Source organism: Ictidomys tridecemlineatus, chromosome 7 (assembly GCF_052094955.1).
Source record: "Ictidomys tridecemlineatus isolate mIctTri1 chromosome 7, mIctTri1.hap1, whole genome shotgun sequence".
NCBI classification, from domain to species: domain Eukaryota; kingdom Metazoa; phylum Chordata; class Mammalia; order Rodentia; family Sciuridae; genus Ictidomys; species Ictidomys tridecemlineatus.
The window spans coordinates 9,649,945-9,666,057 of NC_135483.1; the positions used below are offsets into that span (position 1 = coordinate 9,649,945).

General features: G+C 44.7%; 1 protein-coding gene across 1 annotated transcript in view; it reads left to right on the top strand.

Moving 5' to 3' along the window:
* Positions 1–295: 295 nt before the first annotated feature.
* The window catches only part of Hhla1 (HHLA1 neighbor of OC90), a 32,670-nt gene continuing 16,852 nt past the window's right edge, over positions 296–16,113 (top strand). The window contains exons 1-7 of the mRNA XM_078016700.1: positions 296–374; positions 1,392–1,451; positions 5,197–5,256; positions 6,020–6,100; positions 8,058–8,141; positions 8,229–8,312; positions 15,112–15,195. Coding sequence (XP_077872826.1) covers positions 296–374; positions 1,392–1,451; positions 5,197–5,256; positions 6,020–6,100; positions 8,058–8,141; positions 8,229–8,312; positions 15,112–15,195 — 532 coding nt within the window. The remainder of the gene's footprint in view (positions 375–1,391; positions 1,452–5,196; positions 5,257–6,019; positions 6,101–8,057; positions 8,142–8,228; positions 8,313–15,111; positions 15,196–16,113) is intronic.

Sequence of the window (16,113 nt, forward strand, 5' to 3'; positions counted from 1 at the left end):
CCGCCTGTGCCCAGTGAGTCCATGCTCACTATCAAATTGTTTTTAGTCAAGTGTGGATTATATACAAGAAATCAGTTTTGTTGTTGAATTAAGCTGAGACAATAATGGGGTTAATATTGTTATCTCAGCTTAACCCAACCTATACTAACAACTTCAAAGCCTTTTTCAGATTGTTATTCTAATGACTCCCCATGTGTTGATCTTGAAGTACATTCTGCATCCATATTTTTAATATTCAACCCTATTCCCTCTAAGTGCCAACTTGTCTGCTTCCAGGTGGCCAGAGGATCACAACATGCCAAGCTTCCTGCTGCATGGGCCCCCACTAAGGCTGTGCATGGGACTTGTCTGTGTCCTGTCCCTCGGGAACACAGGTAGGTCTGGGCAGTTCCAGAAGTATCTGCTCTATATAGGAAATTTGGGTATTCATTGTGCTTTGAGAATCTCAGCAGCCAGTGTTTCAACCCTAACCCTAAATGAATCTGATCAAAATGGCCACTGTAAGTCCATTTTGGTTTTTATGTTTTGATTCCTCCTCCCATTTCTCTCCTTCACTCCCCAAACATCACTCAGTGACGCCCTACTTCAGGGGACTGTCCTGAGCCCCAGGTGCTCCACCGGCCCTTCTTTTCTTACCTTTACCCCTTCCTACAAATCCCCGCCTCTTTTTTCCCACGGTCTCCATCACCTTGGCCTTCTGTCAGTTCTTCAAAGTGATGTGCCCACTGCAGGCCTTTGGCTATACTACCCTGCCCATGGAAGGCCCTCTCGGCCAGCTAAATCCTACCCGAACACGACTCATCCTTCAAGTCAAGGCTTAATACCCCCTCCCCAACACACACACACACACACATACACACACACATACACACACACACTAACACACACACATACACACACACATACACATACACACACACACACATACACACACTAACACACACACACATACACACACATACACACACATACACATACACACACACACATACACACACACACACTAACACACACACACATACACACACACACATACACACACACACACATACACACACACTAACACACACACACACATACACACACACACACACACACACATACACACACACACACAGGAAGGCCTCCGGGTCACCGACATGAGATCCGGCTCCTGCTGTCCCCACTCACAGTCCCCACTCACAACACTGAGCAGACCCTGGGGCTCAATGGTGTTCTAACAGTTCGTCACTAAGTATTTGATGGCTAATGAATGGACGAATGAGCAGACTACATGTGGGATTTTAAGCAGATCACAATTTTCTCATCTATAAAATGGGCAATTCAATTTAAATTCTCTCTGATGTTACCTCTGGGTAATAATTTCTCTCATGAAACATTTTTTACTTTAGTGTCTGGCGTTAAGGGAGAATCCAAGAAAGAAAAAGGAATGACCTTCCTACCTATAACAGGTAAACGGGCAGGGTCTCCTCCTGCGCTCACCATTCTTGGGCAAATTCCATGACCCTCTGTGCCTCCCTTCTCTCTCCATGGCCGGAGACTGAGTCTGCAGCTAACACTGACAGTCACCGTCGTCATTCCCAAGGGCGGCAGCTGACCTTATGGCTTGTTGGATACTTGGATTCTCTCACAATCTTATGAAATCACAAAGACCAATCCGACATTCCACCAGTGACAGAGGGTTTTATAAAGGGAAGTATTGTCACTGGCCATCATCACCTTCGTAATAGTTTCATCTCTCTTTGCCTTTCCTTTGTGATGGTATGAAATTGGCTGTGCAGAGATGACGAATACCTGGCACGGTACGGAACAGAGTCAGGGAGCAATGCTCTCTTCCTATTTTTTCTTATTTTGACACAGAGTGTCTCTAAGTTGACAGGCTGACCCTGAACTTCTGATCCTCCTGCCTCAGCATCCAGACTTACTGGGCTTACAGGCGTGAGCCACCAAGCCTGACCTAAATTTTTGATAAATAAGCAAATGATTTTATATGCTTTTTTCGTGGGACAGTCATGAAAGTTACTTTTAATTTTCTAAATTTTTATCTTTAATTAGTTAGAACACTCACATAATTCAATTACACAAGGTACAAAGGTATATAAAGATAAGACGCTTCCCCAGCCCACTCCTCCCCTTTCCCTAAGGATGCCAGAGGCACCAATATGTGAACAAGCAGGATCATTTTTCATGAATGTTAACCCTATTGAACTTCCAATTTTCTCCTCCTCAAATGAGAACACAGTTCCTGTTCTGTAGGTAATCATAAAGGATGAGAGGTGATAAAATACTCAGTGTGAAGAAGCATGAGATGTGTCAGGTACCTTCCGTTGTAAAGACACCACTGTCTGCTTGTGGTTTGGAGATGCTGGGGATGGAGCCCAGGGTCTCCCACATGCTAACCAAGCACTCCGCCACTGAGCTACCCATTCCCCAAGGTGGCTTTTTTATCCAAAAATAGAATAGAATAATGAATTTATATAATATATCCAGAAATTTATTTGAAAAATGCTTCTGTATAACATCTTATTCCATAATTTGTGCTCCAGGGGTATTTAGTTCACACTTCAAATAGTGTTACTAAAATCCACCCAAGGATTTGCAATTAGAAAAAGGAGTGCTAGGCATAATTTTTTTTAAGTAAAAGGAGTCTGTTCAAGAATTATGGTCAGAAAATATAATAATTTTGGCATAATTTTAATTTAATATTTATTTTCATAGGCATAGTCCATAAGTACGAATTCTAGAAGATGGGATGGACTCCTTGAAGCCATTCCATTTATTTCTGAGAGATTATTTTGCAGGAATCATGTATGCTTTATTAGATTCTATTAAATCTAAAATTATTACTATCAAATCAATGAGAATACACCTAAATTTATGGAAGTAAAAACAATGTGAGTAGGTTTATTTACTTAAAATAGCAAACTAATAATAAAAGAGAAAGAAAGAGAGAGAGAGACAGAGAGAGAGAGAGAGAGAGAGAGAATGAATGAATGAATTATGGTCAGAAAGACTGAACCAGGCTGAGCACGGTGGCAGAAAAGTGTGGGCATCATGCCAGGCAGCAGCCCTCAGTAGCCCTGTACCCTGCACAGAGGCTGCTGCTGCTGGGTGGGTAGCCAGCAGGTCTGGGGGTGCCCCCCCAGATCTCAGGGGCTGCTCCAGGGCAGACTGTGCAGGTACAGTGCTACTCAGAGATCCTGAGGAGACAGAGCTGGACTCTTCCAAGCCAGTGAACAAGTCATTTGACAGCTTGACCTGCTTAATAATTTATGTCCGTCTCAAAGTTCCTTTTGTTGTAACATAGCCCCTCTACCTCTGGAAGCCACGTTAGGGGAAAGGGAATTCATAGCCCCCATGTGTCTCTAACCCCAGAATATCTGGTATTTAACCAAAAAAACTTTGATAACTGGTAAAAAGCCACAATGGTGTAAGCAGGCAAAAGTCGACCTGACCTCCGCTTCAGTAGGATACTTGAAAAGCAGGAGGGCACAGGCTACCTAGCCATCGGTGGAGGGATGGATAAAGAACTTGTGGCCTTTACGTAGAATGGAATATGATTCAATTTTGAGAGAAGAAAATCCTTCCTTTTGCAACAACACAGATGAATTCTGAGGACACAGTGTTCCATGGAATAAGCCAGTCACAGCAGGGCCCTTGCATGAGGACTCTGGAAGAGGGAGGCTCACAGGCACAGAGAGGAGAAAGGCGGTCACCGGGGATGGAGGAGGAAGGACGCCGAGTTTGTCTTCAACACGTATAAAGTTTCAGATCTCCAAGATGAAGAAGTTCTAGAGCTCTGCCGTACAACACAGTGCCTATGGCTAACGATACCATACTGTGCCCGAAAAATGTGGTTGGGGGTAGACTTCGTATTTATTGTTCTTATCACACTAAAATGAAATTTTTTTAAAAATCAGGTAGAAGCAGCACGGACAAGCAGAGGGTTTTATCTTAGCCTCTAGCTGGCTGTGGGCTTAACTTTTATGCATCTCAATTTTCTCCCCCTTCAGATGGATAAATTACATGAAGCTGCACTTCCAGGATACTATTTTCCTGATAAAAATTTTTATTTCAGTGTCTGGAAACAGAGGCATTAATAAGGAGAAAGATGGGGCTCTCCCAGGAGCAACAGGTAACTAGGCTCACCCTGGCTTACTCTGGAGTGCTGGGTACCTCTTTCAGACTCTCTGGGCCTTTGGTTCTTCCATCTATAAAATGGACATAAATCACCCTCTCCATCTAAATGTATGTGGAAAATAAGCATTAACTTTTTATTTTTTAGTTGTAGTTGGACACAATACCTTTATTTATTTTTATATGGTGCTGAGGATCCAACTGGGCCTCCAATGTGCTAGGCGAGCGCTCTGCTGCTGAGACACAACCCAGCCCAGCATTAAGGTTTACTTATGGCTGCAGCAAGGACAGTAGCAGATGTAGTGTGGCAGTAACTCCTCTAATGCAAGCTAACTGATCCTCCAGGTCAGTCATTTCCTCAGGAGGCCTTCTCCATCCCCAGCTCAGGGAGCTCAGAAGAGTGCTGACAGCACCCTGCTGTTCCCTGTATTGACATCTCTCACCTGTCATTACAGGTGAATCTCCTGCTGCCCAAGCCACAGACAGGAGCTTCCTCGAGCTAGAGACAATTATTTCCAGTTTACCTCATTGTACCCAACACCTGGCACCTTGCTAGGCCCTCCATGAGTATCTGTTGAATAGATGAATGAATGCTTTTGACATTTCAAATTTTCCTTTGATATTTTCTTGGACATCACAAACTTTGCCAAGTAGACAAGCAACCTGACGCTTTGGAGGGACCTCTTCTCTGCAGTTCTAGGAAGTCGATTCTCAGCCCTTTGATACCATTGCTCAGTTGGCACAGTGAAGGCAAGTTCTTGCTGTGCTCAGTTTCCTGACCCAGTTAAGGAGTTGGGTAGATTAGAATCTCTGTGTTGTAATCATCTTTTATATTCATTAAGATGTAGATTTGCAGGCCACACCCATCCCTGGGAGATTAAGATTAGGAAGTGAGGGTACCTGCAAGAGGACTCTGGACCTGCCTTTCTCAGTTTCCCCCAGGGACCTTATTATACTGCGGAGCCTGAGGCCAGCTACAGCAGGGCTCCAACTTCTCCAGCTCCCTGAGGCTGGGAATGGGGACTTGCATTTCGGTCATGAAAACTTTTTCCTTCCTAGTGTCTGTCCTTAGAAGAGAAGAGAGAAAGGAAAAGGGGGTGGCGTTTCTCGCTAACACTGGTGAGTCTCCCCCCACCACTTCACACAGATATGGGCTGCTGCGAATTCTACCAGCTCCCTGAACCTCCCTTACAGTAGGGTAGCAGCATCTCTAATTGTTAACTGAGCATTTAGTATAAGTTGAAGACTAGGCTTGCAGCAATATTAAGAGGAGCATGGAGCACCGTTGCTGCCAGGTCCACTCAGTTTCAAGCAACACTTGGGAGAGGAGGGGTTTCCCCCGGCAGTGTCTGTCCACGTGGCTGCACACATTGATACCTGGGGGTTTTGCTTTTTCATACTGATGACCTAAGAAACCTGGAGCTCTGAGGACGGAGCCCAAGCATCAAAATCGTGGACTTTGAAACCAAATCTTCTCCGGTGATGTCAGTGGCCCATCAGGATTTACACCCCTCTTTCACACAGAGCACTTATTTCCAAATTCAGAGCCACCTAGACCTCATGTGATATCCTTTGGGCTTCCCGTTGCAGGTGACAAGTGTCCCACCAACCCCAAGCCCCTCCAAGGCAGAGGTGAAACAATCCTGAGGGTTTGGGGGCTTCACTTGGTCACCATGTTGGTCACCATGTGTGTGGTTGACTGTCGCCTCTTGAGTTCCTGGTAGAAACCTCCCCTTGTCTTCAAGCCCCCTGTGCCTAGCACTGGGCACGTGTGCAGCCCCCAGCCAGAGTGAAAGTTCATCTGCCTGCCTGCCCGTTAGAAAGGAGAGGCTGCCTCTGTGGAGGACAGCCGGCGGCAGCCTTGCCTTCTCACCTCTTCCAGAGGTCCCTGCCAGGTCTGTGGATCTGTCGGCGCTGAACCTGACGGAGCTCGTGAACGGGATGCTGAGTAGAGCTTTAAAAGGTAAGGACTGCTGTCCGCACCCTCTACACCTTCTCTTCTATACCCGTCTGCCACCTGGGCCAGATACACCCCTCCACTGTGCCTCCGTCTCTCCATGCTGGGGGCGGGGAGAATACAGAGTGCTGTCCAACCCACAAGGAGACTGAAAATGCCAGTGAGAGGTAGGAGTCTACCAGCATTCTGAAAGCTAACTACACCCCAGACACGCTGTATGGGCAGGAGTCATAAACAGAACTCTTATAGCCATAAATAGCAAAAATTATCCATTAGATAAGTTAGCGTGATCCAGAATTTCTCTCCTTAAAGCATAATGAGTCCTACTGAGTGCGTACAATACCATTGCAATCAACTTCCTTTCTATGTTCTTTTAGATAGTATATACTTAATAAATGGGACTATATGAATCTACTATTATAAGAATTAGGAAGTAGATGGCTAGAAGTAGGACCTGCTAAAATGAAGCAAAGCAGGAAAGCAAAGCCCAGTCTTTACTTCATTATCTATATAACACTTCATTCAATAAATATTTGTGAAGCACCTGTCATGTACCAGGTGCTCCCTGTTCTAAGTATTGGTGCCAAAACAGTGAACAAATCCAGCAAAGATCCCTGTCCTGAAGGACTCATATTCCGGGAGGTGAAGAGGTAAAGTAGGCAGCGACCATGACAAGCAGAGAATGGGAAGCCCTGCAGGGCCAGGGAGCTGAAGAGCCTCATTCAAATACTGAGGTCTGTGTTCATGGCATTCCCTAGGATGGCGCAGTACACACACGACACAACTGAATGCGGTGGCTTTATGCCTGCCCACTTAGTCATTTACTTATTCAACGTTATTTGAGGGCTTATTCCATTCCCATCTCAATGTGTGAAGCTCTAGCCGCAAAGATATGGCCCGCCCTCACGCGGCTCACATCAGAGCTGCCATTGATAGTGCTGCCTGGGGACATGTACGAGAGCAGGGAGTGATGGATCATCGTGCCAACTCTGGAGAGACTGAAGCAGTGGACAGCAAGTCAGGCTGCACTCCGGAGCTCCTGTTAACCCCATCCTGTCCCCTGCAAGGCCCTGCACCAGGCTCTGCAGAATGTTGCAGAATCAAAAGCTGTGACTATCACCTTCAGGAGCTCAGCCTCTTCAATGCCTGATCTAACCCACAGAGCCCCCGACAAGGCGCTCCCACTCCCATTCCACAGACACAGACACCCAGGCACACCCCTGCCATTCAGACTGGAATTCAGGTCGGTTTAACCCAAGCCCATGAGCTCACCCAAGGTTTTCCACACTTGCTGCATGATCAGAAACACCTGGAGCATCTATTAAATATGTGGCTCCCAGACCCTGAGCCTGGAGATTCTGGTTCATTTAGTCTTAGCACATGCCTTTGGTAATTCTTACCATCAGAAAACCTTGAGGAACTGAGTGCCTGCGTATTCAGACTCCATTGCAGAACCCATATCCCAAGGAGCTCACAGAACACGGTCAGGGCTTCCCGCCTAGTGTATGGAATCAGGCCCTAAGGGGTTGTGCTCAGGAACTGAGGCAGAATGGGCCTCAGTTCTACTGTCCCCGCCACTACCCTGGTGGGTCACAGTCACCAATAAAAGTTTACTTCAGGCACTTGTTAAAATTCAGAATCCTGGGCACACCCACCTCCCTAGTCTTCCAGAACTGTGGCAGCACAAATTTCTGCTGTTCAAAGCCACCATGTTTGAGGGAATTGGTGACAGCAGCCTCAGGGAACTACGCTTGGGATTCCTACTCAAAGAGTCGCCGTGGCTTCAGAAAGACAGCAGAGCCAGGGGAAGGCGGGCGGCAGCCGGTCGTTTGGTCTTTGTTGTTTTATTATTTGTGTCCACTTTCATCATTGGCTTATTACGCATTAATTTTACTGTCTATCTGCTCACGTATAGTGTTTAAATACTATTATGTTCTGTGTTTTCATCTCCACCTCTGGACAGACAGCAAGAAGTTCTTCTCCTTGCTGAGCATCACCTCCTACAGCTCCTTCGCCTTCCACAAGTTTTCAGTGGCCATTTACAACAGTGAGTGCCGCTGGCCCTTCCCAGTGGTGCTCCTGGTGGGGAAGGCCAGCCGGTGTCAGGCCACTGTGTGATGGCTTCTCTTCCCAGTTTCTAACCTGAAGACAGTGGACCGGGCCCGATTCCCCACGAGGTACTGCTACTGCTTAAACAACCGCACCAACGACTTATCAGGTGGGTGGAGCCCGCTGCAAGACTCACCGTGTCTCCAGTTTCTCTTGTGCCCTTTTAAACATGTCCCCCGCCCTTTGTTGTAAGGTAGGAAAATACAGTGAGATCTTTTGTGTTTAAATATATTCACATTCATTGTCCCAGAAAGTTACTTGCTTGGTTTTACTGTAGAGGAATGGCTGTGTGTGCACAAAGGGGCAAAGACAAGGTTCACACAGCACCATCAGGGAACAGCGTGACCATCTGTCATCAGGAAGATGGGCTATGTGTGATCGAGCTTTGGAAAACAGCCACAGACAACCCGCAGATGAGTGGGTGTGGCCAGATGTTTCCTCTGCATCGAAAAATGTCCCAGAAACTTTGAGTTAGAAAAAGAAGGTCGCAGGGGCTGGGAACGCAGTTCCCTGGTAGGGCACTTGCCTTGCCTATGTGAAGCCCTGTTTGCTCCTTGGCACTGCAAGAAACAAAAAGAAGAGAAAAGGGAAAAAATTACAAAGCGACACATAGAATCCAGCATTATTGATGAAAACATTGTAGGGATCTGGACACCAGATCAGCAATTTCTGGAGTCTGTAGTTTGGATTAGAGACTGCTATTAAATGGAGACTTGTTTTATCTTTTTTTTTTTAATTAAGAGTGTATCCATGATCCTTATATTTACAGAATTTTAAAAAATAGAAGTAAAATTATTCCCACTACTTCATGCATTCAACAAATTCTTTATTGAGCACATACTATGACCCAAGCACTTTTGCAGGTGTTCAGGCACCCAAAGTAGACACATCCCTGCTCTCCAGAGCTAAGAGACGGGGACAGAGAGTAAGTGAATAATTTGGAAATGCACAGGACTGACTGCCAGACCATAAGGACAAAGAAGCAGGGGAAGGGCAAGAGAGCTATAGGGCAGAGCTGCTGCTGTGTGCAGGGTAGCAGGAGAATCTCCAAGGAAACAAGGGCGGATGTTCAGGTGGTGGAGGGCAAAGGTCCAGTGTGTCTGGAGCAGGTGATCCAGGTCGAGAGTCATGGGGAATGAACTCAATAGGCGAGGGTGGGGTGCAGAGGATGCTGCAGGTCACGTGGGAGTTTATAGCCTGCTCAAGGATTTCCAAGTTTCCCTCTGAATAAAAAGGAAGCTGTAGTCTTGAACAGAGAAGCAGCAAGGTGGGAACGGCACCATAAGGGATCCATCTGCTGAAGAAGAGATGGTGAAGGAATCGAGGACAGAAAGCTGCTAAAACCTTCTCTCCTTTCCAGTTTTACTGAATATAAAATGCTTTCCATGGAATGACAAACTCCAGCAGGCATTAGCACTGGCTGTGCGATCTGTGAACATGAGCATTTCCTTAGCGGTGGTTGGACTTTTGGGTAGATTTTAGATTGTTCCCAATATCAACCATCCTGCACTGAACATCTTTGTGTATAAAGTTTCTCCCTGTTTCAGATTATTTTAGGAACGTAGACTCCCCAAAGTGGAATTTCTAAACCAACACTGAAAGTTTTAAAGATAATAATTATTAAGATTTACTATAATATCAGCACTATGTGCCAGACCCTGCACAGAGTACTTAATATGTCTTATTAAACTCACCTTGCAAATTTCAAGAAACTACATAGAATAACGGGTTTCATTGTAGCATATTGGTACCTGCAAATGACATCCTTTGATGATATCCACCCCCATCACCTACCCTACCCTGATACAGAAACTCAGTCCGCGTCTCCATTGCTGTTCCAATAGTGAGGACAAGGTTTGGGAAAAAGGAAAAAGTTCAGTGATTTGCTAACAAAGGAGAAACATTGGGCACTCCTGTCCCAGAGGCTGTGATTCTAATTGTCAGGACACCCTGGGGCTTTTAAAAGAGGAAAACAAGGGCCCGGCTCCACACGTTATCAGCAGATATAATTAATCAGTGTCCATCAGGTGTCCACGGGGGCGCCCTTGCTCCAGGGCCCGAGATGGGGGCTTCTTTACTCTTGTGGGCAGGGACACTCTTCCATGCAGTGGGGGACATGATAGATGAACCTGGATGGACAAGTGTTAGTCTACTTTCACCCTGTGTTAGGGAAGGAAAGCAAAAACTGGCACGAGTTTGAAAATAAGCCTCGTGGAGCAGCAAGGTGTGTATCGGAGCCTGAAGGGACCCTGTTATACTGTCACCCTTCCTCTTCCGTGATAGTCTTCCCAGAGATCTTATGTTTTACTTCCGTCCTGGACCCCACAGTTAGGAAAAATGTGGCACTTGCCACTCTGAGTTGTCTTATGATCTCCCGTTACATCCATTTTCCTGCAAATGATCCGGTTTCTTCTCTGTGGCTGAGAACGCATCACTGAGTATAGAGACACCACATTTTCTTTATCCGTTTATCCATTGATGGGCATCCATGTTCCTTCTGCAACTTGGCTGCTGTGAATTGTGTGGCAACGGCTGTGGGAATGCAGTTATCTAGCGTCTGGGACTTTAATTCCTTCGGGTATGTGCCGAGGAGTAGCTGGGTCATAGGATGGTTTTATTTTTAGTTTTCTGAGGAAAACTAAAAATACTGATTTCTGCGGTAGCTGAACTAACTACACCTTGCTCCGGCAGTGTATAAGGGTCCCTTTCCCCCATGTCCTTGCCAGCATGTGCATCGTTTATTGTATCTTGATGACAGCTCTTCTGACAGTTGAGATGGCATCTCAATGTAATTTTGATATGCATTTACCTAATGGCTAAAGATGTGGAGCTTTTTTTCATATAATTATTGGCCGTTTGTAGTTCTTTTTTTTTTTTTTTTTGAGAAGTGTTTGCTCAGTTCATTTGCCTACTGATATTCATTGGGTTGTTTGTTTTGCTTAGTTTTGTTTTGTTGGTGTGAGGCTTTCTGAGTTCTCTGTGTATTTTGGATGTGAGTGCCCTGTCAGAAGAAGAACTGGCAAAGATTTTTCCCATTCTGCAGGCTCTGTCTTCACTGTGTTGTGCTGTGCCGAAGTTTTTAAATCTGATGCCGCCCCATTCATTGGTGCTTGCTGTTATTTCCTGAGCTACTGGAGCCCTGTTCTGGAAGTCATTGCCTGCGCCTACCTCTTGAAGTGCTTCTCCTGTGTTTTCTTCTAGCAGTTTCCTAGTTTGGGGTCTTATGTTTAGGTCTTCAGTCCATATTTAGTTGACTTTTGTGCAGTGAGAGATAGGATTTAATTTTAGTCACCTCCACATGGATGACCAGTGTCTAGCACTATTTGTTGAAGAGGCTATCTCCTTCCAATGTATGTTTTTTGCACCTTCGTCAGGATCCAGATGGATGTGGCTGCCTGGGTTTGTCCTGTGTCTTCTGTTCCATTCCACTGGTCAATGTGTCTGTTTCTGGGGCAGTGCCATGCTGCTTTTGTTACGACGACTCTGTAGCATATTTGAAATCAGGCATTGTGATATCTCTAGCATTGCTCTTTTGGTTCAAGGTTGTTTTGAATCTTTAGGATCTAACAAAATACATTTGAAGAGGAAGAGAGTTCTTCATAATCATATCTTTCCCACCATTTCATTAGCCTTGCAATTCAAGGTGTGTGCTGGGTGAATCTTTACCCTGATGTGTGAAAGAAAGAAAGAAAATTTGAAGTCACACCTGCCTAGAGACAGTTTTAGTTGTACTTCATGAACCAAAGCATACTTCCATAAACTTAAAATAATTATTTGAAAATAACTTGATTTATGGATTGCTGTCTACTGATAAAATAGCATATTGTGTTGCTGCTGTATAAGCCACTGCAATTTCCCCAGGGTGTGAAAAGGAGCAAGGAGCCTGACACTTCTCCCCCTTGGACAGCTGCCGTGAGGGCCTGTGCTCCTGGGCCAACATTGTGCCGTTGCTCAAAGCCTTTAGGGGGGATGTCTCTCTGGATAATCTTCAGATTGGATCATTTTCTTTTTAGTATTCTCAACTCTAACATAGAGCCCTCTTTGAAGATAGATTCACATATTCTCTTCCCCCCCCCATATGAAATAGTTTAGATTTTCAACATACTATGATGTCAAGATGTCATGCAACATGGACAAACATAACCAAGAAACCAGGAATAGCTGAGAGCACAACATCCATAGGTGGTCACTATTTTAACATTCTGATGGACTCTCTCTAAGGCTACCTAATCTATCTGCCTAACCACCTTCCACCACTCATCTAACACGCTTATGCATTCCAAATACCTACCCATCTATCAAGCCATTCCACCCTATATTTAGGAACCCACTCTCTGCATTATTTAAAATACAGACTGGGCTACTACAACAAATGGCCCCCAAATAGGGTGGCATAAAGGAGCAATAGAGAATTGCCTTCATGCATGACCATGTGAGTGGGCATGCCAGAGCTGCACTGTGGCCCAGGTCCTTCTAGCTTGTTGTTCTGCCTCCCAAATGATACTGTCCTTGTCAAAGTGCAAGGTGGCTGTGGCTACCCCACCCTCCAGTTAAAAGGATGGGGAGAGATGTGTTGGAAGGCAGTACTATTTGTGCATAGCATAGACACATTTTAAATTCTCTCTCTCACTTTATATTGCCCAGAATTTAGTGCCATGACCACACACACCTGCAAAGCAAGTTTGAAAGTGTAGTCATTACACTAACCCAGCATTTCTCCAGCTGAAATTAGATGTTCTCTTACTAAAAGAATTTGGGAGAGGATTTCTTTAAAACAACTCCATTTTCAAGATGTATGTGTTCCTCACCTTGTATGAATTCATGGTATTCATGGAAAGAAGTTAAATAATTTACTCAATTTATCTCCTCTTGATATAAACTGCTGATTCCTGATATTTTTACAATTTTAAGCAATACCATAACGCACCTGGGTAGACTCGCTGGACTATTTGCCCAATTATCCCTGTAGGAGATAGCCCTTGAAACAGAGTTGTTGGCTGACAGGGAAACAATTTTATGGTGATCTAAATTGCTGAAATTTCTTCTAGAAATTGTGCATAAGTTTACACTCTTATCTACAATATTTCCATGCATAACTTTTCCAAATCCATGCCACCTTGAATATTAAGAAACAGTCTTAAATGATTACCAATTGGATAGATAAAAAGGGGTTTTACCTACCTTCTATTTATACATGAATGAAGTCAGAAATAATTTCTCTGTGAGCATTTTTAGTAAAACTAGATAATAAAATTTTCATTAAAACAAAGAAGATTTTGGAAGTACTAATAACAGTTTCTCCTCCAAGCTGCTAATAGAGTGTGGAAGGGATTCTAGAGGGGCAGTTGGCTGAGGAGTTGAGTAAGAGGCTGCATGAATAGAGGTGGGAATACGGGAAAGAGGGGAAGCTCTGGCCCAAGGCAGACCTCAGCTAAAGTCCAGGCTTTGCCTCATACTGTCAGACCTTGGGAAATCTCATCTTCCCTCTGAGCCTTGGGAAGAAACTGGCCCATCATTGGTGTCTAGCTCCAGAGCCGTGCACATAGCTTCTGTGCATTATTCCTAGTGCCTCCCAACCTTGCACGTCACTGTCCTCTTTCTGAGTCTGTTACACTCTAACTTCAGCTTTTTCTGTATGTTTTACAAAACTCTTCAGTACCTAGCAGGTGCTTGACACACTGCAAAGACTCAATGAATATTTATTAAATAAATGAATTGATAAACAAAGAAGAATTTTGAGAAATAGATGGAGTAAGTAATGAGTTACTTAGCCTTCTTCAGTTTCTGTATATGATGTAGAAAGGAGCATTCCCAGATTTACCAACTTGCTGCATGGACAGGTGTCTACATCTGCATAGGTTCATTACCACCCTTTGCTCCGGGAAACTAATCATGTGGATGTAGTAGAATACGTCCTGGCTCTGGCTCTGGCTCCCACATAGGGATGCACACTTCCTCTTGGTGCACAAACCAACCATGGATTGTCATGTGACATTTCCTTGAATATATGAGTTTTGTGTTTTCTAGTCAGCTTGCTCCTGTCCAAACTCATAATCCCATTACTTAGTGAAAAACACTTTTGTGCAAGGTCTGGTAGGAAATCATGCTTCACCCAAGAAACTTCCTCTAGAAAATCACTGTCTGAAGCTCCTATAGCAGGACTTTCTCATTTAAAGTGCCAATGTGTTGGGTCCCGGAAAGCTACGAATGAATGGAGGTAGCAGCTGTTTAACAAGGATCATGGAGAGAAGTTTTGTTGACCAATGGTGCCAACATGCCAACCAATGCTCCTGTTCAAATCTTGCCCAGAAAAAAAAGTTCTCAATGATTCTATTACCTGGATTATTGTGAAAATCTCCCAGTCTACCCCCATCTTCCCTCTTAGCCAAGTGGACAGAAGGAGAGGTTCTTTATAAAGGATACTTTATAAAGTGCTTCATCTCTATTGACAACCTGTGGTTTGTAACCCCACCACTAAGTTTGATATTAAATATTCAAATTCTAAAATTATGAAAATCTGCACTACGTATCTATGGGTCTGCTTTACATCAGAAGGATTGGATACTCTGAAACAATTAGATGAAATAATGAGGGAAAACCCAGAAAACCATTATTCTATGATGTCGCTTTTCATATCTCTTTGCTGCTAGCAGAGAAACCGGTGGGGAGAGGGCAATGGAAGGAGAAAGGGGATTATAACAAAATTTTAACAAAGTTTTCTGCTTGTAAATAATTGACCCTTTATGGATTTCTTCATGATTAGTAATTTTTCTCTCTACGATTATTAATATTACTTACTACATGGAATAAATCAAACTTGAAAATTTTTTCTGAAAAATCCAAATACAGTCTATTTTCCCCTAAATCTTTGAATGATTAAATTTAAGCCTCCTAAACCCATTTTGCAGATTTCACAGCCCTCCTGGTGGACATCATTGGAAATTCTACCAGCTACCTCACGGAGATCTTTAAGTCAACCTCCATCCTCTCAGGTGGGTTAATTTGATGGTTCCTGGCAAGCACGAGGTTGGCACCCATCCTGGGGCATAACCAGGCTTCACAGGTCTCCCGTGCTCCCCTGCCACGGGTCGGGCTGCTGTGAACCTTCATGTGAGCCTCATTGAGATCATCCTCACGTTCCAATTTCTGATACCAGCACTGGGCAGCTGCTTCTTCAATCAGAACTGTTCTTGGGGCCCAGAAATTGGAAAACAAATTCAAGGCTCAAAGTTAGGAGAATCTCAGCAGATTCCAGAAAACAGCTTCTGGCAGACAGCTGTCCTCCACTTTCAAAGATGAGAAAAAGCTGAGACCCAAGGAGGTTGAATATCTTGCTTCATGTTGATGCCAGAATTCAGATTTAGATCCACGTGGAGCCTAAGTCCACGTTTTAAAAGCAATTAAGAAAGACATGCCTCATTTATGAGGTGGCTTCATGAATCCCCCAAGCAAATCACACTCCACCGGAATCCACTTTGAAAGGCACAGATCTGGATGTCAGCCCAGCAGCTGGTCTCAGCAGCCTGGTGATACGGTGATCTACGGGGCAGCTGCAGCTGGGCAGGCAGGAGGGAGGGAGAAGGGGAAATCTCAGTAGATGTCATTAGGTGCCAGCGGCTCTCCCAGCGCCTTCTAGATCCTCCTGTCACTGGATCCTCACTACAACCTCATGGGGTAGCTACTGCGTGTAACCCCACTTTAGCAAGGAAACTGTGCTGTGGCGTACAGAGGCTGAGCACTTTGCCCAGGATCACTCTACGGAGACAGAATTCTACCCAGGCAGTCTGGCTCTTGGTCTGTGTTTTGGTCACTATGCCGTTGCACATGATGCTAGAAACACATCAACACAGCTGTAGTCGTCACCCTGGCTAAGGACAAGCCTCCTCTCTCTGCCAGGCACCATAGTCAGG